This window comes from Mercenaria mercenaria, chromosome 15 (genome assembly GCF_021730395.1).
Source record: "Mercenaria mercenaria strain notata chromosome 15, MADL_Memer_1, whole genome shotgun sequence".
NCBI lineage: Eukaryota > Metazoa > Mollusca > Bivalvia > Venerida > Veneridae > Mercenaria > Mercenaria mercenaria.
In genome coordinates, this window is record NC_069375.1 from 57,363,342 (window position 1) to 57,390,406 (window position 27,065).

Here is a 27,065-nt window from a genome sequence, read left to right on the forward strand (position 1 = left end):
GTTTACAAAACTTTTATCTTTATTGATGCAAGTGACAAGCCATATTGTAGCTCACTACCTGTTTTTGAATGCTTGTTGTATTCAGCATTCTTTAAGTTAATAAAGGAACTAAATAATATCAAAATACCGGTATGAATACTGGTTTATTTTTGGAAAGCAAAAAACAGAGAATACATGTATATTACCTTTGAGCTTTTTCTATTGGCTGAAAACATCGCAATTCCGCATCTTCTGGAAGTGGTAAATCTTCATCTAAAATGTAAAAGTTTATAAACTCTATGAACTGTCAAAAAGTTAACAGAATTGAGGTCCATATTACATTTTTGTTAGACTGGAGAGTCTGTAAACTGCATATGGACTAGAATGACATGTATCAATTGTTACCTCAAATAAAGATTGAATTTTATCATATTTATATTTAAGACAGTGTCTTGGAACAAATTTGGCCAAACAAATTAAGTTCCAAGCAATATATTAAAACGTGGTCATCATGTTTCATCGATCAGGGTCCATTTTTTTGTCAATGTTAGAAGTATAAAATTTAGACTTAGATTGATGTCTGGCAAATATTCAAGTTGTCTTAACTTTGTTTATTGCAAAACTAATGTATTCTAATGAAATATTCTGATGAAATTCTGCAGAGTTGTCTGTACCTACAAAATGAATATTTATACTAAGTTTCATTACTAGCTGTGCTACTTTAACAATGAGAGTGCGAAATGAAATTTAGCATTTTAATGCCTAAGTCTACAGTTCAGACTTCAAACTTTGATGACTGTGGGCTCTGATGATATCTAATAGAAAGCAGAAAATAATACTATCCATTGCCTTCTAGCTGTTAAACCAAGAATTATTCTGATAAGAAATACAAAACTGGAAGGAATAATATGCTGCATTTTAAAAGAATCACTCAAAATAAATTCTTGTTAAATATTACAGAATTTCTAACTGCTCTCTGTTCTACAATTCACCTAAAAAAAAAATAGTAAAATGGGACATGTTTCAAAATCAGTATTTTACTTTTAAAAACAATTCTTTTTACTTTTTAAATGTTTCTTTTAGAAGATGTATGTATGCATATTTTCATACTCATATCCACTTGAAAACTGTACAAATACAGGAAAATCCAAAATTATGTTTTCAACAAATAATTCATTCTATTTTGTCAGGTTTAACGTTGCATCAACACAATTATAGGATATATGGAAACTTTCCAATTTTGATGGTGGAGGAAGACCCCAAGCAGGGCTTTTTTTTCAGCCGTTTTTATAGCCGTTATTCGGCTATATTCCCAATGCCAAAAAGTATGTATTTTTTTCCCAAAATGAGTGCAAAAATTCCCAATCTACATTCTAAAAAAAATTTCATCAAAATTGCACAAAAATTGACCAAATTATGGACAATTTTCGAGGGTTCAATGCAATAAGGGCGTATCTACATATAATAACTATATGTAGATGTAGATAAGCCCTTATTGCCTTGAACCCTCGTAATTTGTAATGGAAGTATGTTAAAAGAGGTTGTACAATATAAAACAAGTGTATGAGAAAGTGCTTAAACACATCTCTTTACTATATCCTATGAGACTAAATATTTCCCAATTTGGAACATTTAGGCGTCAAAATTCCCAATTTTGGGGGTATAGGCTATGTTGCCAAATTAGCTAGAAAAAACCCTGCCAAATGCCCGTCATTTTTTCATTACTAGCGGGCACCTTGGTAGAACCACAGACCTTCCGTAAGCCAGCTGGATGGCATCCTCACATGAAGAATTCACAACCCAGAGTGAGGCTCAAACCCACAAAAATGAGGGGCAAGTGATTTGAAGTCAGCAGCCTTAACCACTTGGCCATTGAGGCCCCTTCAACAAATAAAGTAAAGCTTACATTTAGATAAGTCTTGTTCACCATCTTTGATCTGCCATGCTTGAATACTGTTTAACACCTTACATAAGTTACCCCACAACCTGAAAAAAAATCATATCTCTATATACAATAAATTCTTAACCCTTATCATGCTGGACACCATTTATTCTGCCTTTGTGACCTGTGTAGATCTTGATCAGCCTGCGTATCTGTGCAGTCTGATCAAGATCTCTACTGTTTGCCATTCAGTTAGTATCTTTTTGGTAAGTACCCTTTTAACAGTCCAAATTAAATGATCGTCAAGTTTGTTGTAGAAATTTAGCAGGGTACAGGTTAAAATTAGTGAGGACAACAACTTGTCTATGTATCTGTTAACATCAACTGCATGGAGAAAGTTCTCAAGAAGAGACCAAAAAGGCTTCTATCCCTCACCTATAAAATCTTTACAAAGTACTGGGTTCCAATGCTAGCCCTGGCCATTATGAATTAATAGCCAATTTTTTTTCAGGGAAAAAATTAATAGACAAACTTGGCGCGCGTAATTTGCATGCGCTTTCGCATTTCAATGAAAAACATAATTATAACTGGGTTTTTATAACTATTTGTTTTCATGAAACATTTAAACACACTTTATTCTTCAGTTATCATTTTTCATGTTTATCATAGGCTTTGAATAATCATACATTTATGCATATCTTAAGTTTTTTGTATTCAAATGTCACTGAAAATACCATTTTAGTATGTGACATGACCCATTGTGAATCCTTGTTAGGGAGAAGTGACAAGATTTTAGGGAAAATGTGGAAATATTTTAACACCATGACATGCAAGTTGAAAAAGGAACTAAATGCTTAATATAATGTTACTATTTTTATTATTTCCTGTCTTTGTTTAAGTCTACTGATTTAGAGTAAATAACAAATTCACTCAAAATGTCAGTGATTCTGTTATCTTATCCTTGTAAACCTTGTGGATCTAATGCGATTAAACTGCAAATTAAAGTGTTTTTTTTTTCACTCTTGCAATAATTGCCCAAACCAAGAAAACCCTTTGAATATAAATACAATTTAAAAAAGTTAATTCCATATCAGCAAAAAATAAATCAACTCCCAGTGCTATAATGCACTCAAAGTCACAGTCACTTCAAATAATAGGTGCGTATTTATGCTGTTTCTGAATTAAATACATGTCAATAGCAGTGACATCACTATGACCAAAGGGGTCCGGCACATGATTGGATTAAGTTTAATGGCTTATATTTGAGTCCTAGAGCGATAATTATGTAAAAAATCATACTAATATAACTACTCCATAGACAAGGGTTTTTACCCCGCAGAAGCTATGTTTTCAACTACTTTCTTTACATGGCCAGAAAAAAAATATCATCAGCTATTTTCCCATTCAAACATTGCATTCAGTTATTCAAATGAATCAACTTTTAAAATTACCTCAACATATTTTCATATATTTATCTGTTTTTCGACAATTCGACATCATACAGAACAATACACAGAGCGAATCCTAAGTCTAACAACATCGCGTAACAACGAATAAAGATATAAGCAGTCAGTAAAATCAACGTTCTGGACCATTTGTGGACAAAACAACCATTGCAATATGAGTTTTAACTAAAAACTACAAACTAACCGCCAAAGTTGTATTTACATAGCACCAATATCGGCCATTATCCTTGTTTCAAACTTTTTTCTTTCTAAAATATCTTAACCGCTTCCATTTTGCTTCGTACGTCATATGTTTGCACATATGCGCTCTGATTGGCTCACTATTTTTACCTGACCAATCGGCGATTAATTGAATTGCGGGTTTTTCCAGAGTCGCGTGATTTGTAATTTGACAGCTACTTTGATCAAACAAGAGGGCCATGAAGGCCCTGTATCGCTCACCTGACCTAGGAATCATCAAGATTAACATTCTGACCAAATTTTATTAAAATATTATCATAAATGTGGCCTCTTCAGTGTTAACTAGCTTTTCCTTTGATTTGACCTGGTGACCTAGTTTTTGACCCTACATGACCCAAATTTAAAATTGACCTTGAGATCATCAAGATTAACATTCTGACCAAATTTCATGAAGATACAGTCATTACTGTGGCCTCTACAGTGTTAACAAGCTTTTCCTTTGACTTGACCTGGTGACCTAGTTTTTGACCCCAGATGACCCAATATTGAATACATCTAAGATTTTATTGAGGGTAACATTCTGACCAAGTTTCATTAAAATTTGGCCAAAATTGTGACCTCTGGAGTTTTAACAAGCTTTTCCTTTGATTTGACCTGGTGACCTAGTTTTACCCAAGATGACCCAATATCAAACTCGTCCAAGATATTATTGAGGTTAACACTCTGGCCAAGTTTCATTAAGATTTGGCCAAAATTGTGACCTCTAGAGTGTTAACAAGCTTTTCCTTTGATTTGACCTGGTGACCTAGTTTTCGACCCCAGATGACCCAATATCGAACTCATCCAAGATTTTATTGAGGGTAACATTCTGACCAAGTTTCATTAAGATTGGGCCAAAATTGTGACCTCAGAGTGTTAACAAGCTTTTCCTTTGATTTGACCTGGTGACCTAGTTTTTGACCCCAGATGACCCAATATCGAACTCGTCCAAGATTTTATTGAGGGTAACATTCTGAACAAGTTTCATTAAGATTGGGCCAAAATTGTGACCTCTAGAGTGTTAACAGTCAAATTGTTGACGACGGACACAGGGCGATCACAAAAGCTCACCTTTGAGCACTTTGTGCTCAGGTGAGCTAATAAAAATAATAAGGTGTTGGAGACAACCTTGGCTTTACAGGAATTGAATTTTGCTGGTTAGATTATTGTTTTTATTCACCATTTGTATTGCAATGGTTGCTTTGTCCACAGAAGGTCTAGAATGTTGTCTTTACTGACTGCTTATAGCTTGATATGTTGTTACGCGATGTTGTTAGACTTCGCATTCGCTCAGTGTATTGTTCGGTATGATGTCGAATTGTCGAAAAACAGATAAATATATGAAAATATGTTGAGGTAATTTTAAAAGTTGATTCATTTGAATAACTGAATGCAATGTTTGAATCGGAAAATAGCTGATAATATTTTTTTCCTGGCCATGTAAAGAAAGTAGTTGAAAACATAGCTTCTGCGGGGTAAAAACACTTGTCTATGGAGTAGTTATATTAGTATGATTTTTTACATAATTATCGCTCTAGGACTCAAATATAAGCCATTAAACTTAATCCAATCATGTGCCGGACCCCTTTGACTATGACATCACATGGAATACACGTCTTCTTTGATCTGCTGGTGTCTTCTTTGATCTGCTGGTGTCGGCACACATTAAAAGAAACAGTTGTCATACAGGTTAAACTCTGTTTCTGATGGCAGGTGTCAAAAATTTGGGTAAATTTAAGTTACATTATTTAAGTCACAGAAAGTGTCAGTGATAATATTTTATGTTTCTAAAGTCTTGGTTTTGAAAAATACGAGTAAAATTAAGTGGATTTGAGGAAATTAATGAGCCAGTCAAGGTAAGATACTTTCTAAAGGTCAAAAAAGAATGTGTAAGCTAATGTTATGTAAATCCCTACTGTTAATTTGTGCTTGTCCGCGCACAAACGGAATGCAAAAATGCACTAATTTATATGTCCGCTGTCTAAAAGTTTCAGGTCGGACATAGGAATTCCACATCTGAAGGAATTATGTTTAATATATTTGTTTTTTGGTAATTAATGGCGATTAAATGATCAAGGATAAAGTGATGATAATTGTTGCTTTAAACTTCTATACATGCGGATCAGTTAGTGAAGTAGCGATAAACAAATGTGTCACCGTTAAGAAGGGGTAATTATGCCTCTGGGCAAATACACTTCCTGCTACCGATTTCGCACGTTTTTTTGTTGATAAAACTATGTATGTTCCAACAGTTTAAGGACAATTTTTTGCAATATTTTTTTTGCAGCATTTTTATAAAATAATCGCCATTTTCTATCTCCAAAAATTGCGTTTGGCGATAATGTTGATTGGCAGCGCGAGCACTGGGGTTCTGCTTACTTGTCTTAAATTGTGTGCAATGGTTCATGAGATTAGGCGCGCACTAGATTGCATAATTGCAGACTCTATGTATATAGTAAAGTAACAAAAAACGAAGTTCCCTAACTCTGCAATTTATTTTCTGACAGAACTTTAAACATACAATGCACAACTACTGTTGTTACTGATCACTTTCGTGAAGTTTCAGTAAATTGTGTCAAGGGGATGAGGAGAGTTGGTGCGCACAAGACTGTGTCTATGGACAGACAACCTGAAACTGGTATAACCCCCTTAAAACAACAGATGTTGTTTGGGCGGGGGGACGTTACAATTACAAGTGTCAAAAAACTATATCATTTTAATTGCATGACATTTTAATTTCTTTACATTCCTGCATTTCCAGATAGATAGTTACACTATTGCATTAACAAATATATAGTACAATCTATAATTTATAAATGTGGTGGGTAGGGTAGGGCCAACTGAAGTGTAGTGTGACATGATTTAGTCCAACTGAGCTTTCAGTTGAGAACATTTACATAAACATGTTCAATTTTTCATATTACATACAGGAATATGATTATCAGTCTGATAATGGACTGTACATGAAATGTAAAAAAAATTGTTCACCAAACTGAAGACCAGGAAATAATACACTGATGAGCAGGAAATAGTACGTCAGTTTATATCAGCTGACACTTTTCAAGTATTTGCACAGTACTGTTATCATGATATGACACTGCTTTAATACCATAAGATATAGGCAGACAAGATTAAGATGAGCCGCGCCATGAGAAAAACCAATATAGTGCGTTTGCGACCAGCAGTCTGGTCAGGATCTACGATGTTCGCTTTCAATCAGAGAAACTGTTAGCGAACAGCATGGATCCTGTTCAGACTGCGCGGATGCGCAGGCTGGTCTGGACCCATGCTGGCTGCAGAGCCGCTATGTTGGTTTTCTCATGGCGCGGCTCAGATAAAGGAAGATAAAGATCCATACAAAAGCGTACACAGTCAAGGTTCAACTGAAAAAGTACAACAATGGCGCAGTTTAACATATCCAGAGCTTCGGATGAAGTTGCAGATATGATTTGTGAATTTTGTTTTAAATGTGGAAATAAGAGCCAGCCTGCAGAAGGGTTTTGTGTGGACTGTGTCAAATATTTCTGTGCTACATGTTTAAATTATCATCAAATGTTTCTACCACATCATGTACAACAGGACAAAGACATTATGCCAACGGATGTCTATCTTGAAGAGTGTGAACAACATCCACAAGAACTGATTAAATTCTATTGTCTTTCTTGTGAAGATACTGCCTGTTCTACTTGCAAAACCACCTTCCACAAGCATTGTGAAAAAGTACATCATCTACCAAAGCTAGCTTCTGAATTTGAGAAAGAGAAGGAATGCAATGACATAGAAAATTCTATTGATCTGCTGGAAAAGAAAATGGCAGGTATTGCAGTAATCATCAACAATGGCAGGCAAAACATTGAACAATATCATGCAGATGCAAAAAACACAATAAGAAAACAAAAAGAGGAAGTTGAAAGTATTTTCAATAACTCTGAACAGGAGATAGAAGAGATTCATACTTCAAATAAAGATTTACTAGATACGGAAGAAAAATCAAAAGATCTTCTGAAAGAAGACATCAAAAATCTGAAGACTGAAATTGATAGACTCAAGAACTCTTCCAAAAAATGCATGGTATTTCTAAAAATGAAAAGTGTGAAAGAGGAAAGGAAACACATTCTGGAAAAGCTAGATGGCCTGGAGATTTGTCTTCAACAGATAAGCAAGTACAGATATAACCCAGCTAGTAGGATGTTAGAGCCTAACAGTTTAGGAAAAGTGATAGTTGAACGTCACAGAGAAGAAGAAGTTCGTAAGATTCCACAGTCTCCTAGAAGGAGGTTAAAGCCTGACAGATTGGAAAAAAAGATAGCTGAACCTCACAGAGAAGTAGAAGTTTGTGACATTCAAATGCGTACAATTCTACTGGTTCTTGCTTCCTCATTTATATTCAGTTATCTGATCCTGACAGGAAATACAATGATTTCAGTACAAAAGTTACCAAGTATAGAATTACATTTCAATCCTATGCTAATATGTTACCACTCTGAAAGCAGGTTATTAATATTTGACAGAATAAATAAATTGCATGTGTACAATCCAAAAGGCAGCAACTGGACAGATACAACAACATTTAAGAATAAACCAACTGAAATCACAAAAGTAAATGCTGAATATGTGATTGCTCTTTATTTCCATCCAAAGAATGTTAATTTTTTTGAAGTTTCCAGTAATCAACAAAAAGTCCAGGTGAAATTTGTTAAACTAATTGATATAGGTACAAACTGCCAATTTATTCAGTACAGACAAGGAAAACTATTTGCTTTGCGTGAAGATACATTCACAATATTTGATGACTTTAAAAATGAATGGAACAATTATTTTATAGAGAGTGTTACCAGTATTAAAGCAGAGGACATGGCTGTTAGCCCTGATGGTAAAATTATATATATTTCTGAAAAGTATGAAAAAACAATAACAGGTTACACAACTGAAGGGAAGTTTATAGCCAACTACACAAATGAACGCCTAAAAGATCCTAGAAAAATGACAATGGATAACAATGGAAATCTCTTTGTTTGCGGATATTCCTCTCATAACATTTTCTATGTATCAGCAGACCTGACAAACGGGTATGAAATTCTGAGTAAAAGCCGTGGTATATATCACCCAGACCTTATCACTTACAATGAAAGGGAGAGTATCCTTTACATTAGTTCTACATCAAGCGAGTCAATACAAGTATACAAAATCAATGCACACATATTCCCATATGTAAACTCAGGGTTGGTTACCTATCCTGGGTATCCCAGGAATAGCGTGGCTCACCAGATTTGGGAAATACTGTATGAAGTGTGGAATAATGGGCAATAAGAAGTTTTTCTAATTTTTTTACCAAAACAACTGAGTTTCTGTTAGAAAATGTGAGCTAACTGATACTGGGACTGGAATGCGGCATTTATCTTAGATTATGCTGTCGTCCAATCGAAGCGTATGCCGTAGGTTATTCTGCTATTACTCACACACTTACGCCTTACAGTAAATTAGACTCACTGAAATAATATTGTTCTATCTAATCTTTCATTTACATTGCAGTTTGTTCAAAGTTTTTAAAATTTCAACAGAGCACAATTGTCTGAACAGTGTACAAACTCATTACTGTTTTTTCAGGCAAGGGTGGAAAAAAAGTGGTAGACAATGAAAGCAGTAACAGTTTTATTAAAAAAATAAACAATGAGACAAACATTTCCAACATCTTTGGACGGTTCAAAAATCCCATGTTAAACATACGATAAAGCCCGAAACGCGTGAAAATGTTCCTTATGTAAATCGGGTGAAGTACGCGCTCTATGTATAAAATTAGATTGTGCGTCTAGATTGATTAAACTGGGCGAGTCTACTTACTTATTACTTGAGGATGAAAAAAAACATGTTTTTTAAATGTTGCCCTTAAACAAGGGTGGCGGTTGAACTACTAAAAGTACAACAACAGTTAATTCACAACAAATCGTACGGTATGTTTTATAATCAGTAGAAGCTAGTCGTATTTCCGCTTATGAGACCTGTTTCACCCATAAGTAAAGAATTCACAGGTCCATCATGAAATATTTTCCCCAGCGCGTATATACTTGTCCTATTCAAAATGATCGCGGCCTCATTGGCCGCGATCAATAATGCAAATTTAAAATTAGCTAAAGGTATATAAATTATCAGCAATTTAATGGCAACCAAGTCTGCACCCCCATGTTAACATATTTTTTTTAAATACTGACAAAAATGTTGGAGTGAACATTTAGACAATTAAACAGCCATTGAAAATATTGTTTGTTTAAACTTCCTGTTTGAATAAATCTACAAAATCTGACAATACATTTCGGTAAACCTGGTTTTTGGCAAAGAAACATTTTACTTCTTAAGTATAATTTTAAGAATTCTCTGTGTTGCATTGTTTAAAGGAGAGTAGAAAACAGAGCACCTTATAAAGGACTTTAGTGTATGTTTCAAGTTAATCTGACTGATGAAGTCATTTTGCATACTTTTCCCAACTTCATACATGCTGTAAATTCCAAAACATGCTGCTTAATACATATTGTATATTTTGCTATGATATTTCTTCTTTCTATGATTTATTCTATGTTGTAAATATAATATGTCTAAACATTTTTGTAAAGTTTGAGGACATGACACTATGCATATGTATGTAGCTTTAAACAAGGGGGGTATTCGATCTACTCCTTACCACCGAAACAAAATGGCGGCCAAAACTGAAAATGTGAGTTTTTCTTACTTTTTTCCTTTTTCAAGGATATCTAGACAATAGCACATGTCTATGAACCTGCTCCACTGTTTTCTCTATCAACCGGTACCTTTCACTTTGGAAACAGTACTGTAATTTGTCTGGAATGCTGGTCATGAGATTCGAATTGATGAAAAATCCTCCGTTAAACACGGGATAAGGAATAGTGCGACTTGCAAAAATGGTCTTTTTTTACCTAATATATCGCAGGTTGTAAGCTATTTTTCTGATTTGAAGGAATATTTCCACATACTTATCTAATACTGTTCGTTTTGTGCAGATCACAGTTCGTATTTTCAAAAATACACAATTTTTGTCCGATGGTAAGGAACAGTGTGCGAAAATTAGAGGATAAGGTGCAGTATAAATTTTTTTTCAAGTTTTACAGTTTTCTTTCATCGTTTCTGAGATAACCAGTTGACATTTCTCTACCATGTAATAAATGAAGGGATCGGATTGAGGCCGGAGTAGAACAGTAACATAACCCCCGAATGAACAATTATTACCAGACAAGATATGTCAGTAGGTAAGCACACTTGACTTTTTCAGTGATTGTCGATTAAACAAAACTGTTGTTCTCCGTTCTACGTGGTGTCTTATATCACTTTTGACCTAGATATTTGGCCAATAAAACATTTTATAGGAACTTATATTTGGCCATTCAAATGCTACATTGTAAATAGGTAGGGAGCAAATGTTACCGGTTTTTCAACTGGTTAAATATATAAAGCAACCAATTTCGTCTTCAGAAGATATACTACAAAAGTTTGATTTCCACTTCAGAAGCTTTTCACAAAATATAAACAACAACGATTCTTCTGGAAATTACAAATCGGTTAGGTCTCTTGGTAGACTTTTATGATTATTCATGACGGCAAAGAACCGTTGCTTTTTATATTTCACAATCTCATTTGCATATTTAAATTTAAGTGAAACTCTGATCATCTTACTGTAATTCGTGTAGTATAATACTAGTAGCAATTTTCCGTTGCTGTGCATTTCCATGTGTAAAATGAATGATATTTCCACGTATTTGGTTGTCTTGCTTTTGAAATATATAAACCAGGCATTCGGAACAGGACAATGCTCTATTCTGTATGCTAAAACATACGGTAATCCAATCTCACTTGAAAGACTTCCAAGTAGGATGTCTCGTTATCAGCCTGCATGAAAAAAGTGAAAATGTAAACATTTTCATAAACATGGCTATAACTATGGGGAGTCGGATTCAGTCTTCATTTAAAAATGCGAGAGGAATTATTCACCCAAAATCACTAGTGAGGCGCATGTGTATGTTACTGCTTACTATCTTATTCACAAATCAATAGAAGAGTAATTCGTCTCCATGTCATATAGCACTAAGCTTGTTTGATTTTTATACCGAATCTTTGACTGTTACCTTTGTCTGTTAGTAGTTTATGAAGCTTCAAACTACCGTAAACAATACATACGTTACTGTCGCCAGCTCATTTTTATGTTTAATGAACGTTCTTGTAGTTAAAATTCATCGGTAGTCAACGAAATCACATATTTTTATGAAGTAACTTTGGAAGTTATTTTACAATCAAACATAGATACAAATTTTTCCGGACTTCTTTGGTATCAGTCATCATTTAAAATGATATCTCAACCATAATGATACTTACGTTATGCCAAAGAATATGATAATGTTTCTGGGTAGAATAAACATTCACACATGTCTGTTCGTAAATAATATAACTATTATGCTTGCTCATTCATGCTGTTAATTCGGGTTACATTTTATATCATATCAGCGTGGAAAACCTTACCCAAAAGCGTATATAACAGATTGATACATCCGTTACCGTATTGTAGAAATATCACAATTTAATTCATTTTTTTTAATGCTCTTAAAGACGAAGTTCATTGTCATATCTGATAGCTGATTACCCTTTAGGCAACAAATATCTATCTATGAATATTCTTTATGAGCATCAAAGAAGGAAATGATACATACGTGATCGATACATACGTTACTGAAATATTTAAAACTAACTCCTACGTCAGCATACGTCAACAGTGACGCAGGGTTTCATGTTTACAAGCTTTTTAGGCCGCCAACTTTTAGTTTTGATATCCTTTTATCACGTACACATTGTAAACAAATTCAGTTTTGAGAATTGTATGCTATAGATATGATAAGAGAATAATATCACACTATAATAGTGTGATCTGTAATTCATTTACATCAATCTTAATGCTTCAATTCATTCGTACAGGATGGATTTTATATCGTTTCGTAGAATTTTGACGATTACATAACGCAGATTCTTATTTTTGTACAGCAGGAGGTTACATGCCAGTCTAATTGTGCAGTAACGTATGTATTTGCTTTGAAAAAAAAGCTATCTGTTGTCGCGATATTGTTTATTCTTCTTTTCTGCAATTCACATGATATGCATAACTGCCTCGATAGTGATTAAACATCTTAAAACACTTTCTTTATTATAGTTTTAGATCAATATACTAGAAATTTAGGACGTACATAAATTTCAGGACAGTATCATAGATGATTGAATTCAAATGAGAATACACTATTGCCCATTAACAGTAATACAAAATTTAATGTTATCGAAACATATTCAAAGGGCATATAAAAGATTTTATTAAATTAACGAAAAGTGGTATCGGTAAGTACATTGTATATGCATAATTTACTTAACTGGTACATCGATTTTGTGTTATGTATGATGAAAATATGATAGAATGTTCTCAAAGTTGTTAGAATGACTGTAAATATTCCAGGACTTTTCCTTCAGACAAAACTATTGTTTGTATTACGTTTAAATTACATAGAAAAAAATAAAAAAAATCTGGTTTAGTTCACTCTGAATGTTTAAATAAAATTTGATTTCAATTCATCTTGTTAGTTTGATATACGAAGCCGGAAAAATAAATGCAGTTTGTAAAATCAGTATGTAGCTAAAATGCTGGTATATTTTCAGCTATTCTACTAAACATACCGACACAGTATGTCAACCGCGCAACTGTTCCCGAAAACAGTTTGTTTTTTAAACACTGGTGAAGTCACGTATGTATTTTGAAAACCCTCAAGGGAAAAGTGGTGATGTTTTTTAATGTATCATAACTTTCTTCAGAGAAAATTTTCATGGTTGGTTTTTTTGTGTGTTTAATCTAGGTATGTTTTATTTTGGAAATGAAAGCACCTCACTTGTATACCTCAAAATCTTTTTTTTTTTCAGATTTTTTACGACCTATATGCGCCTAATTAGTGATTTTGGGTGTATTACTTCCCCCAAAAAGCTTTTAAAATGTTTGAATTATTATATACCATTAGGAGAAAGGCTTCTGGAAAATAAGGTGTAGTCCTTTTTATAAAAAAAAAGATGTTAGCAGTAGTCATTTCAAATCATAATATTAAGATTTAGATTCGTTTATTTATAAAGCTTATGGAACTGTAGATGTGTTGATAAAGGTATTTTATGATACTGCTTTCACCCCTGAAATTAACATGTATGCTTTAACACATAGTGGGAACTCCAAAAACATTAGAAGCATAAGCACCACTTGTCAAAAACAAATGTAAAAGCACATAGTGTAAACCATCCTATACCCAAAATTTTTTTACAGATCTTGAATTAAATGTTGGCAAGGGATACTATATTAAATACTTGCTAAACTTTTGGATTTCAGTACATCACGTGTCTGATAGACAGGTGGATACCTTTTAAATCTTACTACATTGAGCAAGAGATAGTTATAAATGATCACCAAAATATTATTTTAACAGAATTTTACTTGATTGTCTCTGAAAAGAGCGAAGATAAAAGTCGCTTGAAGAAGTGAGCTGCACCTTATCCTCTTATTTTCGTATACTGTTCCTTACCATCAGACAAAAAACTGTGTAATTTAAAATTGCGACTTTTAATCGGCTCCAGACTAACCATGAGGGAAATATATATTGAAATTTTACTTCTAATCAGAAAAATAGCTCACAGTTGTTTGAATAATTAGGAAAAAAGACCATTTTTGCTAATCGCACTATTCCTTATCCCGTGTTTAACGGAGGATTTTCCATCGATTCAAATCCCATGACCAGCATTCCAGACAAATTACAGCACTGTTTCCAAAGTGAAAGGTACCGATAGATAGAAAAAACAGTGGAGCAGGTTGATAGCCATGTGTAATGGTCTAGAAATCCTTAAAAAAGATAAAAAGTAAGAAAAACTCACATTTTCAGTTTTGGCCGCCATTTTGTTTCGGTGGTAAGGAGTAGATCGAATACCCCCCTTGTTTAAAGTAATCTTGAAAAATGTTCCATTGTTTACATTTTATTGCCTAGCTAGGGCTGACCAATGAAAATGAGTTATCAAAAATATTTAGAAATATTGGGAAAATGTTCTATTGTTTACATTTTTACTTGTCAATTTCTTGTGCGGCTAGGGCTGACCAATGAAAATGATTTATTAAAAACAGACCTCCAGATAAGCTGCGTATTTGCGTATTTACACAATAAAAGTTGAAGAAAACCCAATTTAATTCATGCAGTGTGCATACTGAAATGCATTTTAAATTCCTTACACCCAATTCATTAAAAATTGCTAGAGTATCGCATTTTCTGTATTATAAAATGGTACGAGACTTAACCCTTACCCTGCTGAATTTCTATAATGAACTTGTCCATCTTTCATTTTGGACAGTACCATTAACTGTTAAAAGGGTAGCTTACCAAAGAGATTCTAACTGAATAGCAAACAGTACAGATATTGATCAGACTGCATGGATGTGCAGGCTGATCATGATCTACACTGGTCGCAAAGGCAGAATCAATCGTGTCCAGCATGCTAAGGGTTAACGATAAACAACAGACTGATTATAGTGTTGTAATTTTTATCGGAAAAATCACAGAACCATTCAGTCTTATAAGTGTAATATGGACCTTTGTAAACAATAATTATGCTGATAAGCCAATACTACTGTACTAAAAGTGGTCACAGAAAAAAACCACAAAAATCATTGTTGCAGCACAAGCAAGCAAGAGGATATTTTGTTGTTCAATATAATAGACAGTTATCTGTTGGTGGTGATATAGTACTGTGACCGATACTGGTCAACAGAAAACATTAAACGTTAACCCAATACCCACAATTACTTCTGAAAAAGGCTGGGTAATAATACTATTTTTACCAAATTCAAAATTCCAATACCCAATTAAAACAAAAAGAGATGGGTATATACCCAAATGCACCAAAATTTTATCAGGAGCTCTGAATATTTAGAAATATTTTTCAGGATAGAAACTTTATTGTCATGTCAAGCATGTTATATTTTAGTTGCAATATTGGATTTTTGGGGCTAATTTTTTGTTGCAATTATTTGACACTTAATTTATGCACTTTTAAATCATTACTTGTAATTTGAAATATACTGATTAGGTGTAGTTTTTTCTAGTTTATGTATTTGATTTTTAATGATATTCTTTCTATTTTTTTGCATTTGGAAAATGCCACTGACCGATCAGATTGCAGCATTTTTTGGAGCTTCATTCTCTGTTCTTTTCTGTTTTACACTTTTGGATTAAAGACTTCTTCTTAGAATGGAAATTTAGAGCCAATTTTAGGAGATTTGAACTTTATTTTTATTGGAGAATAAATTAGAATTTTAGAGTTTTATGTTCAATTTGTTTTGTTAAAAATTACTGAAATTTATGTGCATTTGATTTGGAACAGTTGTGGAATTTTTTGATAATACTGACATACATTTTTAAAAGAAGGAAATTTCAGAATTGGTGTATACTGGTTTCCCAGTAGTTTCCGGACCCAAGTACTTTTCCGGACCTTTTACATTTCGTGCTGTATAGACTTTATGCCGTCATAAAGCATCTGGGTAACAATATCATATCATCTAGACCTTTGTTGCGTTTACATAGCAGCGAAAACCTAGCATTACCAACTTATCCATTATTTGAATATCCCGGTTGTTTTAACTTACTTCGCTGTAATTGTTTACACAAGAGATTGTCAATTGCAGGGGAATTCCAGTGAGCGTGCGCAGGCGCTGAAATTGAGACCCCCATCAAGGTCAACATCAGTCAACTGATGCCCCATTTGCAGGCGATACAGTAAAAACATTCAGATAGTAATAAAATGAAACAAAGACAGTTAGAAAAATCGACACTACTACGGCATTAAATTATCGATTAAAAATAGGAACCAAAATAGACAGATATTTACCTACTTGATATGGAGTTTTAGAGTGAGCCTTTTGAACATTGTTCAATATTATTGTAGAAGTGGATATTTGGCTTGTCAGAAAGCTTACAAATTGAAGATTCCATATGTTTTGAGAGTGGAAATATTTGCGAATCACAGTAAACTGAAGTGCCAAAGCTATATTTGTTTTATCTTTACTTGATTGCAATGGCATGCATTGGTGAATATGGAAATTTAAGCTGGCTGATATTTTTGACATTTTCTTGATTTCCTGAACATTTTGACATTTCTCTGTTGTGAAATTTTCCACTGTAGATCAATCAAATGTTTAGCAGCAGTATCCATGCCCAGGTGGTAATGGCGCTGGACTACCAATTTGGAGACCGATCATGTTATTTTTTAAAGTTGTTAATTATATTAGAAGTTCTTAATTTCTTTTTCTGTAATATAACCAGCCTGCTCAATATGTTCCGTCATTTTTAGCGTGACGTTGCAAACGTTATTCAAACGTAATTAGACGTAACTGTAATGAGCGTATTAGAAATCTAGTATTTGTTAAATTCTTGATTTATACTTTTCAAATCATCATCACGCCTTAGAATTATGTTTTAATTTTGAATATATATAACGAAATTGGAAATGTTTGATTTTACAATAAGGTTACAGCTGTGACAATGAAAGGTCCGGAAAACTACTCGGAATAACTGAGATATTAATGGACTTTTTTGCCCCTTTTGAGGCCTCATATATATTTTTGTTAACGAACGCATGTGTAATACGAATTCTGCATGGTGTTTATGAAGAACCTAGCTTTCTTCTGTGAAAATTTTATATTTCTACTATGTTTTGTTTGAAAGTTACTGGCAAAACATAGCGATTTTGGTCCGGAAACTACTGGGAAACCAGTATATATTAACTGTAGAAGTTCACTAAAAGTATGTATGTTGTTGTTATGAGTGGACTTTTGATTTAACAGATTTATAAAATTGGACCTGCTCTTGTGTCTTCATTCAATTTCACATAATGTGTTGACTTTCCTTATTTATAATCAAAGTGGGGTGATAATAATAATCAAATTATTATTTGAGCCATGCCATGGGAAAACTAACATAGTGGCTTTGTGACCAGCATGGATCCAGACCAGCCTGCACATCTGCGCAGTCTGGTCAGGATCCATGCTGTTCGCTAACAGTTTCTCTAATTCCAATAGGCTTTGAAAGCGAACAGCATGGATCCTGACCTGACTGCGCGGATGCGCAGGCTGGTCTGGATCCATGCTGGTCGCAAACCCACTATGTTGGTTTTCTCATGGCGCGGCTCATTTCAGCACTTGACATTATAATGGTACTGATTTATCCCATGAAGCTTCTTTCTAATCCAGTCAGTAGTGTATCAGAAGAACTGTAGCCAAACTTTGGACAAACACGATGGCCATGAATGCCATTGACACCTGAACTAGCTTTTTAACCAAGATAACCCAGTTTCTAACGTTACTTAGATTTCATCAGGACAAGCGTTCTGACCAGAATTCATAAATTTATTTTATTTATTTGGGTTTTACCGCGCACCAACACAGTATAGGTTAGATGGTGCCAAACTGGGCTACAAATTTTGGTTTCACATCTCATTTACATCGAAATAAAAACATGAGGTATGGAATCAAAATTTGCATACCTGCTGGAATCACAGAGTTACAGCAAAACCAAGTGTTAAGACCCTATTAGTCGCCTCTTATGATCATGCAAGGGTAAGGCAGTGGTTCCAATTCTTTTCATACACAGATCGTCCCAGAACCACATGAGGCAGAATTCATAAAGGACAGACTGGTAGACAGGAATGATGTCAACATTATATGATATGTGTTCTCTGAAAATGTTTGACGGGATAATAATATGTGTAACACAAGTTGTCAGCAACTAATAAAGCCTGCTGCAAACAATGAAAAGTTTAATAAGAGCACCTTCTGAAAGGAGGGTGGGGGCTATTTTTGCGGGGTGTAATGATTGGTGGATGGGGCTGAGTAATAAACAATACTGAGAAAAACAATGAAGTAAAAACAAAATTTACAACAAAATAAACAAACAAAATTAAAATGTTTGGGGAGTAATTTGGGAAGTGTGTGTGTGTGTGTTCGGGTTTAACGTCTTTTTCAACTATTTTTCAGTCATATAAACGATGGTGTCTACTTGTAGCAGTGAGCACAATGCCCAACTTTATAGTGCTGCCTCACTGGAATATCATGCCGTAGACACGTGACATGATACCCCACCCAGTCATATTAAACTGACACCGGGCTGACCAGTCCTAGCACTATCCTCTTAATGCTGAGCGCCAAGCGAGGAAACTACTAGTACCATTTTAACGTCTTTGGTATGACGCGGCCGGGTAATTTGGGAAGGTGGGTGAAGGCATACACTGAACAAACAAGAGGGCAATAATGACCCTATATCGCTCACCAGTTTCACTTAAAGAAACATTTCTGCTATATAATTCTGAAAACTAGCCAGCAGATTCAGAGATTTTCAAAGTCTTCCAAAGAGCCATTTCAACATAAACTAGTCCCTTCAATAGAGGTTTACCAAAGGAACGTTTCTTGGAAATTATTTCAAAATCAGACCAGTGCTTTCGAAACAGCAGGCAGCTGAACATTATTTTTTAGTCTTAGCTCCGGGCAACCATACTATTTTGACAAATCAAAATTTTATAAACATTCCTAGTAGTTGACCATCCAAGGAACATTTCTGTTTGAAAAATTTAAAATGGAACTAGCAGCTTTTGACAAGAACATTTTTTTAAGTTCCAACATTATATATATAATCATATTGAAACTGTCCGCCATGTTTCTGACAAATCAGAACAACTTAAACACTCGTCTGAAATTATTTCTAAATCAGGCTAGCAGTTTCTGACAAGATAATCTTTTAATTTCCGACTACAGTCAAACTCTTTTCGCTCGAACTGGGATAACTCGTACACAATCCTTCGTTCGAACTCTCTGTCAGGTCTCAACAAAATCTATGTATAATGTATTTTATTTGACCATTTCTTATAACCCCCCACCACTTGTGGTGGGTGAGTAAAAAAGCCCCAGTTGAACAAGAGCTCACAGAACACGAAATGCTCCACTTAATGCATTTAGTAATTGCACAAAGAACAGAAATTATCTGGTCACTGTACACAAAAGGTCTGGGTCAATGTGATCTTGACCTTTGACCTATTTACTTCAAATTTAGTAGAGGACATCATTCTGCTGGCCATGATCAACTTCCCTATTAAGTTTTGTTATCCTAGGCCCAAGCATTCTCAAGTTGTGGTCGAGAAAGAGTTAAACTGTTTTGGGTCAATGTAACCTTAACCTTTGACCTACTGATCTCAAAATCAATAGGAGTCATCTGCTGGTCATGGCCAACCTCCCTATAAATTTTCATGATCCTAGACCCAAGCATTCTTGAGTTATCATCTGGAAATGGTTTAACTGTTTTGGGTCACTGTGACCTTGACCTTTGACCTACTGATCTCAAAATCAATAGGGGTCATCTGCTGGTCATGACAATCTCCCTATCAACTTTCATGATCCTAGGCCCAAGCATTCTTAAGATATCATCTGGAAACCATTTAACTGTTCAGGGTCACTGTGACCTTGAACTTTGACCTACTGATCTCAAAATCAATAGGGGTCATCTGCTGATCATGACAAACCTCCCTATCAATTTTCATGACCCTAGGCCCAAGTGCTCTTGAGTTATCATCTGGAAAAGGATTGGTCAACATACCGACAGACTGACCGACCATCTGCAAAACAATATACCCCTCCTTCTTTGAAAGGGGGCATAATAATCAATATGGATGAAAACAAAAATACTAACAAATATCTTGCATTAGGCCTACTGCTTTACCATGTAAATCAAAACTATGACATCATATCCATGCATGGGGGGCCTTGTGTTCATGGATTTACATCAAACAACAAAGATTTAAATCCCTACCAAATAGTTGTTTGAGCCAAAAGCCTTCAAAATTAATTGAAATCACAGTATAAAATTTATTCTTTTAGCATTAAATTAAATTGTTATACGTACGGAGAGTTCCTGAGGACAGGTCGTTCAAAGTTTTGAGGGTTCAGTTTGAGCCAGTCGAGGAGCAGTTTGACAGCTGGAAGAGTGAAATAGTCACATACTTTGTGCTCCTGTTTTGGTGTGTACTGTAGCAAGATGTCCATCATATTCACTGAAATGTTTATAATCAAATAATTACAATGTTGTCTAAGTAAGCGGCAGAAAAAATTCTGCTGAAAGGATTGTTAATCTTTTTTGTTGGCTGCTGAATCTGGAGGTAACTTGTTTATCATTTTATAGGGATACACAGGTATTTTCTAAATTAACAAAATCCATGTTTTATTTATACTACTTTACTCTGACAGTCAATTAAAGGATACATTTTTTTGTCCACTTTTCCATGTGTATATTCATTTAAACATGGATGTAGCTGGTCTAACTCACAATCAAAAACCACATAAGACATGCTAGGAATTTTCAACATTGAGAGCTTAAGATTGATTCAAGTAAGCTTTAAGATATTATTGTATGGACTTGACTTATTGCAGTTTCCAGAGATGTTCAATATTTTTTAACCCTTTAATGGGGCATACTGAAGAAATTCTATTCTGATTAAAACAGGAGATGTTTGTATTGAATTCAAACTAAACTCAGCTTAAATGATTTGACTTGTGCTTCTTACCAGTCAATGTAAACACAAGATTGAAACATTTTTCCTCATCATCTGTAAGATCTGAGTCCCCATTTGTCATTCCCGAATCTTCATGACCATCTGACATGTGGTGCACATGATTCATGGCAAAGATGTTTATTGCCACGATGTGTACAAGCACTTGCCATGGAAAACTTTGTGAGGTCACATGTGCTGGAAGACCTGCCGCCAATTTTTCAGAGAGTTCTTCTGCTTTTATCAGATCTGAAATACAGTAAGCAACTAATTTTAGTTATCAAAAATAAATAAAAAAAATAAACAAGACTTTGTATTATTTCAGTAAGTACCTTACAGATTACAGCCGAACTTCTTCATTTATATACCAACTTTCAATAGTGTGACAAATGCTTTTACGAGTTGTGTGCATATTTTATTGACTAAACATGTTTAATTGTATATAAATGAAACTCCTATATGGCACAAAATCACTGGAATTTCTTTCCATTAAATTTACTGAAGGTAGCCTTTTCCCAATTAAAATAAACAAACAAAAATTGCCATATATTGGCTTTTTTAAAAACTTTTATATATATCACACTGTACATGATTATCTGAAACTTATGCAGAAATATTCATTAACCTGCATAACTACAAACAAAGTTGATACCAACCTGTACAAAGATGAACTAAGGCATGGAACTGTAGAAAACCTGTGATCATCTCACTGGCAGATAACTTCCCTTTGAAATCTGGACTGTAATACACAGAAAACGACTTTGTGATAGAGGCAAAACTACTCTCCTTCATTCCGCTAAATGTATGAAAAACTTACCATTGATTTTATCATATCACTGCAGGATTTTCCTTTGAAGAACAGTTGAAACTTGATATTTCAAACTCATTTATCTCAAAATTCTTGACATTTTGAAGACATTTTCGAGCCCCATTCCGAAAACACATGCAAAAAATACAATTTTATGTCCAATTTAGATAAAACGCTTCATCCCTTGGAGTTTGAGATACCAAGTTTCAACTTTATCTTGGTTTCTAAATTTTGGTTATGCCATGGTTAGTCGTGCTCTAAACTCAACTGCAAAATCATATCACCTGTATTTTAGATACAGTACACTGGATACATGTAATAAATAAATAAGACAATACAAATGTATTCATATTTCATCTTTAAAATACAACACCCCCAAATTCATATACACCTATTTTTAGCATACAAAACCATACATGCCATATTTTCAGACGGTCAATAAGGGAGATTTGCCTCAGCAGGGCTTTTTTTAAGGGAGATTTGGGTAAAAATAAGGGAGACTTTTATTCGCTCATTTTTTACGCGCTAAATAGCCGTTTTCATGAAAGGATCATCAAGTTAATTGATGAGTGGAGCCAACAGTTGTGTACAGAATGAATGATTATTACTTATAGCACTTAGCTTAATCCAAGGAAATTCAGAATTCCATGAAAGATTGAACCAGGAACTTTGTTTTTGCTTTATGTGTTGATGCTTCTGCGTCTGGGGAGAGTGATCTTTTTGACATGTTTAAGCATACAATACTCAAAAGATTGCGGAGATATCATGTCAAAACAGTCTTTCAAGGGCAGTCATTTCTTTTCATAAATGAAGTGAAAGTCGTTCTTTTGCTGGATTGTCCATATTTAGATTATAACTGCATATATTTAACCTTGGAATTCTTCTCCCGTTAATTATTGCAACATGACAATATCACAAAGGAATGGCAGTCAATTATTCGGGCAGTATGAATTGCAATTTATTTCATAAAATTCACTTATCCGAATTCGTGTTTGTCCGAAAGTCTGTGTAGTCTGACATTAACTCGCCAATTTTGTTAAGTTGTTGTTGATTTTTTGCATGTTGTGCAAGTATTTAAATTGATTGGGATTATAGACAACTATGAAAATTATGTTTGAAAAGTATTTCCGGGCTACTCGATATTGAATTTCAAGTATTTTCTAAAGGTCTACATGTGGTCCGAGATACGATTTTTCGACAGAGGACTTTTTTTCTGAATTTATTTTTTTACGGGAGGTTTTCATGTCCCGGCGGAAGACCGGGAGATATACTGAAAACACGGGAGAAAAAGTCTCCTGGCGGGAGATATGGCATGTATGCAAAACTGTCTCCACCATGGAGTACAATATTCACCTCATGCTGACAATATCAACTGTTCTACGAAAAACAATGTGATATTTTTTACTATTACAGCTGACAGGTGAAATTTTAAACATTTAAATAAGTAAGACTTTTTAAATGCAACATACGTTTCTTTTGTAAGTTTTGCATAGAGTTTTTCAAGATTGGTAGCCGCAACAGGAAATGGCACTTTAACAGCAAGACTGCGGATATAGTAAAACACGGTAGAGAGTTTGTTCCCCTTGGCAGCCTCTAGAATCGCTAACTGATTGTACGGTTGACCTGAAAAATAACCAAAGAAGATTTGTCATATTAATAATTGATGAAAAGTGGAATTTTGATCTTAAACATATATTAATAAGTTTTTACTTCAATATTTCTTAAGCAGATCTTAATCAATAGAAGTGTATGCTTGTGAAAAAAGTTTAATGCTTATTTCTTTTAACCAAAGAGCTAGACTGTATCCCTTTAAGTCAAAATTGCTAGGGCATATTTCATAAGCAGCTCAAATTATCCTTTTATTTGATGCATGCAGCTATTCTGTAACTCTGATGCATGTATGAAAATGAAATATGTGAGTGACAAAAATACCTTAACATTTATTTTACTCCTTAAGTACTGTTAAGTGGAAAATTTCACGACAGGGAAATGTCAAAATGTTCAGGAAATCAAGAAAATGTCAAAAATATCAGCCAGCTTAAACTTCCATATTCACCAAAGCATACCATTGCAATCAAGTGAAGATAAAACAAATATAGCTTTGGCACTTCAGTTTACTGTAAATTTGCAAATATTTCCACTCTCATAACATATGGAGTCAGCAAACTCACAAACTTTCTGACTAAAATATACTGTTCTACTATATATTTTTAAGAAAAAAGTTAAACAATATTCAAGTGGGTCTCTCTAAAACTCCATATTAAGTTAAACTTTTTATGTTAAATTTTAAGGATCATAAACCATAAGACAAGAGGACCATGATGGTCCTGAATCGCTCACCTCTTCCCACATGACCCAGTTTTGAGTATGACGTCGTTTTTTCTATTATTTGACATAGTGACCTAGTTTTTCAGCTCATGTGACCCAGTTTTGAACTTGACCTAGATATTATCAAGATAAAAATTCTGACCAATTTTCATGAAGATCCATTGAAAAATATGGTCTCTAGAGAGGTCACAAGGTTTTTCTATTATTTGACCTATTGACCTAGTTTTCGAAGGTACGTGACCCTGTTTTGACCTTTATCTAGATATCATCAAGGTGAACATTCTCACTAATTTTCATGAAGATCTCATGAAAAACATGGCCTCTAGAGAGGTCACAAGGTTTTTCTATTTTTATACCTACTGGCCTAGTTTTTGACCGCACGTGACCCAGTTTCGAAACTGACCTACATATCATCAAGGTGAACATTCAGATCAATTTTCATGAAGATCCATTGAAAAATATGGCCTCTAGAGAGGTCAAAAGATTTTAATAATTTTAGACCTACTGACATAGTTTTTGACCGCAGTTGACTCAGTTTCAAACTTGACCTAGATATCATCAAGATGAACATTCAGACCAACTTTCATACAGATCCCATGAAAAGTATGGCCTCTAGAGAGGTCACAAGGTTTTTTTATTATTTGACCTACTGACCTAGTTTTTTAAGGCACGTGACCCAGTTTCAAACTTGATCTAGATATCATCAAGGTGAACATTCTGACCAATTTTTATGGAGATCCATTCACAAGTTTGGCCTCTAGAGGGGTCACAAGGTTTTTCTATTTTTAGACCTACTGACCTAGTTTTTGACCGCACATGACCCTGTTTTGAACTTGACCTAGATATCATCAAGATGAACATTCAGACCAATTTTCATACAGATCCCATGAAAAATATGTCCTTTAGAGAGGTCACAAAGTTTTTCCATTATCTGACCTACTGACCTAGTTTTTGATGGCACGTGACCCAGTTTCGAACTTGACCTAGATATCATCAAGACGAACATTCAGACCAACTTTCATACAGATCCCATGAAAAATATGGCCTCTAGAGAGGTCACAAGGTTTTTCTATTATTTGACCTACTGACCTAGTTTTTGAAGGCACGTGACCCACTTTCAAACTTGACCTAGATATCATCAAGGTGAACATTCTGACCAACTTTCATGAAGATCTCATGAAATATATGGCCTCTAGAGAGGTCACAAAGTTTTTCTATTTTTAAACCTACTGACCTAGTTTTTGACCGGACGTGACCCAGTTTCAAACTTGACCTAGATATCATCAAGGTGAATGTTCTGACCAATTTTCATGAAGATCCCATGAAAAATATGGCCTCTAGAGAGGTCACAAGGTTTTTCTATTTTTAGACCTACTGACCTAGTTTTTTACGGCACGTGACCCAGTTTCGAACTTGACCTAGATATCATCAAGGTGAATGTTCTGACCAATTTTCATGAAGATCTTGTGAAATATATGGCCTCTAGAGAGGTCACAAGGTTTTTCTATTTTTAGACCTACTGACCTAGTTTTTTAAGGCATGTGACCCAGTTTCAAACTTGACCTAGATATCATCAAGGTGAACATTCTGACCAATTTTCATGAAGATCTTGTGAAATATATGGCCTCTAGAGAGGTCACAAGGTTTTTCTATTTTTAGACCTACTGACCTAGTTTTTGACGGCACGTGACCCACTTTCGAACTTGACCTAGATATCATCAAGATGAACATTCTGACCAATTTTCATAAAGATCCCATGAAAAATGTGACCTCCAGAGTGGTCACAAGCAAAAGTTTACGGACGGACGCACGGACGGACGCACGACGGACGACGGACACCGCGCGATCACAAAAGCTCACCTTGTCACTTTGTGACAGGTGAGCTAAAAACAATTTTAGGGAAGACAGATGGTACACCATTATTTTCAAATATATATCAGTTTACTCATATTTTTTGAACTTACCATTAAATGGTACAAGATATGCAGCATGCCAGTAATATGTTTGAGCTTGATCAATCTGTTGTCGATACCTCGCTGCAATACATAAATATTTATCTTCTATTAAAACTAAAAGACATATGTATGATAAAGAAAACTTTGTGTTAAGGGTTGACAGAAAAATAACTGACAACAGACTGCATATATACTGGATATAATTCTATTTTGCAATTTAATTGCAAAAAGACATTGATATTGCTTCTTAATATTCAGAAGTGTTTAGAATTGGCACGACCCATGTTCGTCAATTACGTTGCAGTGTTTGTCCATAACATCGCCAATAATGTTGCTGTGATTGCCAATAATGTTGCCCTGGCCACCGATAATGTTGTTTGTTTGCAAACAATACTGACATAAAACAATGGCCAATGTAATACGTGCCAGAATCTCCAAACATGTAATCAACAACAATGCATAGCCAACAACACTATATTACCAACTATGAAACTCCAAAGAGCAAATGGAACGTCATATAACCATATACAGTCGAAACTCGATATCTCGAATTTCAAGGGACCGTGCTTTTTATTTCGAGATAACCGAAATTCGAGTTATGAGAAGGGACGTATGGACGAAATGATGAAAAAAGTTGGTTTATTTAAGAGGTTTTAATAAAAAATAAACGCTGTTTCCGTGATGCTGTGTATACGCTGCCGGCACTATACACGTACACGATTCCGTACAGTTTGTGTTTACCAAAGTTTTCTCTTTTTGAAAAATGAAAATGATACTAA

General features: G+C 34.5%; 1 protein-coding gene across 1 annotated transcript in view; it reads right to left on the bottom strand.

Moving 5' to 3' along the window:
- The window catches only part of LOC123555637 (nonsense-mediated mRNA decay factor SMG7-like), a 67,678-nt gene that overhangs the window by 32,805 nt on the left and 7,808 nt on the right, over positions 1 to 27,065 (bottom strand). The window contains exons 8-14 of the mRNA XM_045346233.2: positions 26,296 to 26,367; positions 23,473 to 23,626; positions 21,852 to 21,934; positions 21,211 to 21,444; positions 20,553 to 20,700; positions 1,886 to 1,965; positions 186 to 252 (exon numbers count right to left, since the gene is read on the bottom strand). Coding sequence (XP_045202168.2) covers positions 186 to 252; positions 1,886 to 1,965; positions 20,553 to 20,700; positions 21,211 to 21,444; positions 21,852 to 21,934; positions 23,473 to 23,626; positions 26,296 to 26,367 — 838 coding nt within the window. The remainder of the gene's footprint in view (positions 1 to 185; positions 253 to 1,885; positions 1,966 to 20,552; positions 20,701 to 21,210; positions 21,445 to 21,851; positions 21,935 to 23,472; positions 23,627 to 26,295; positions 26,368 to 27,065) is intronic.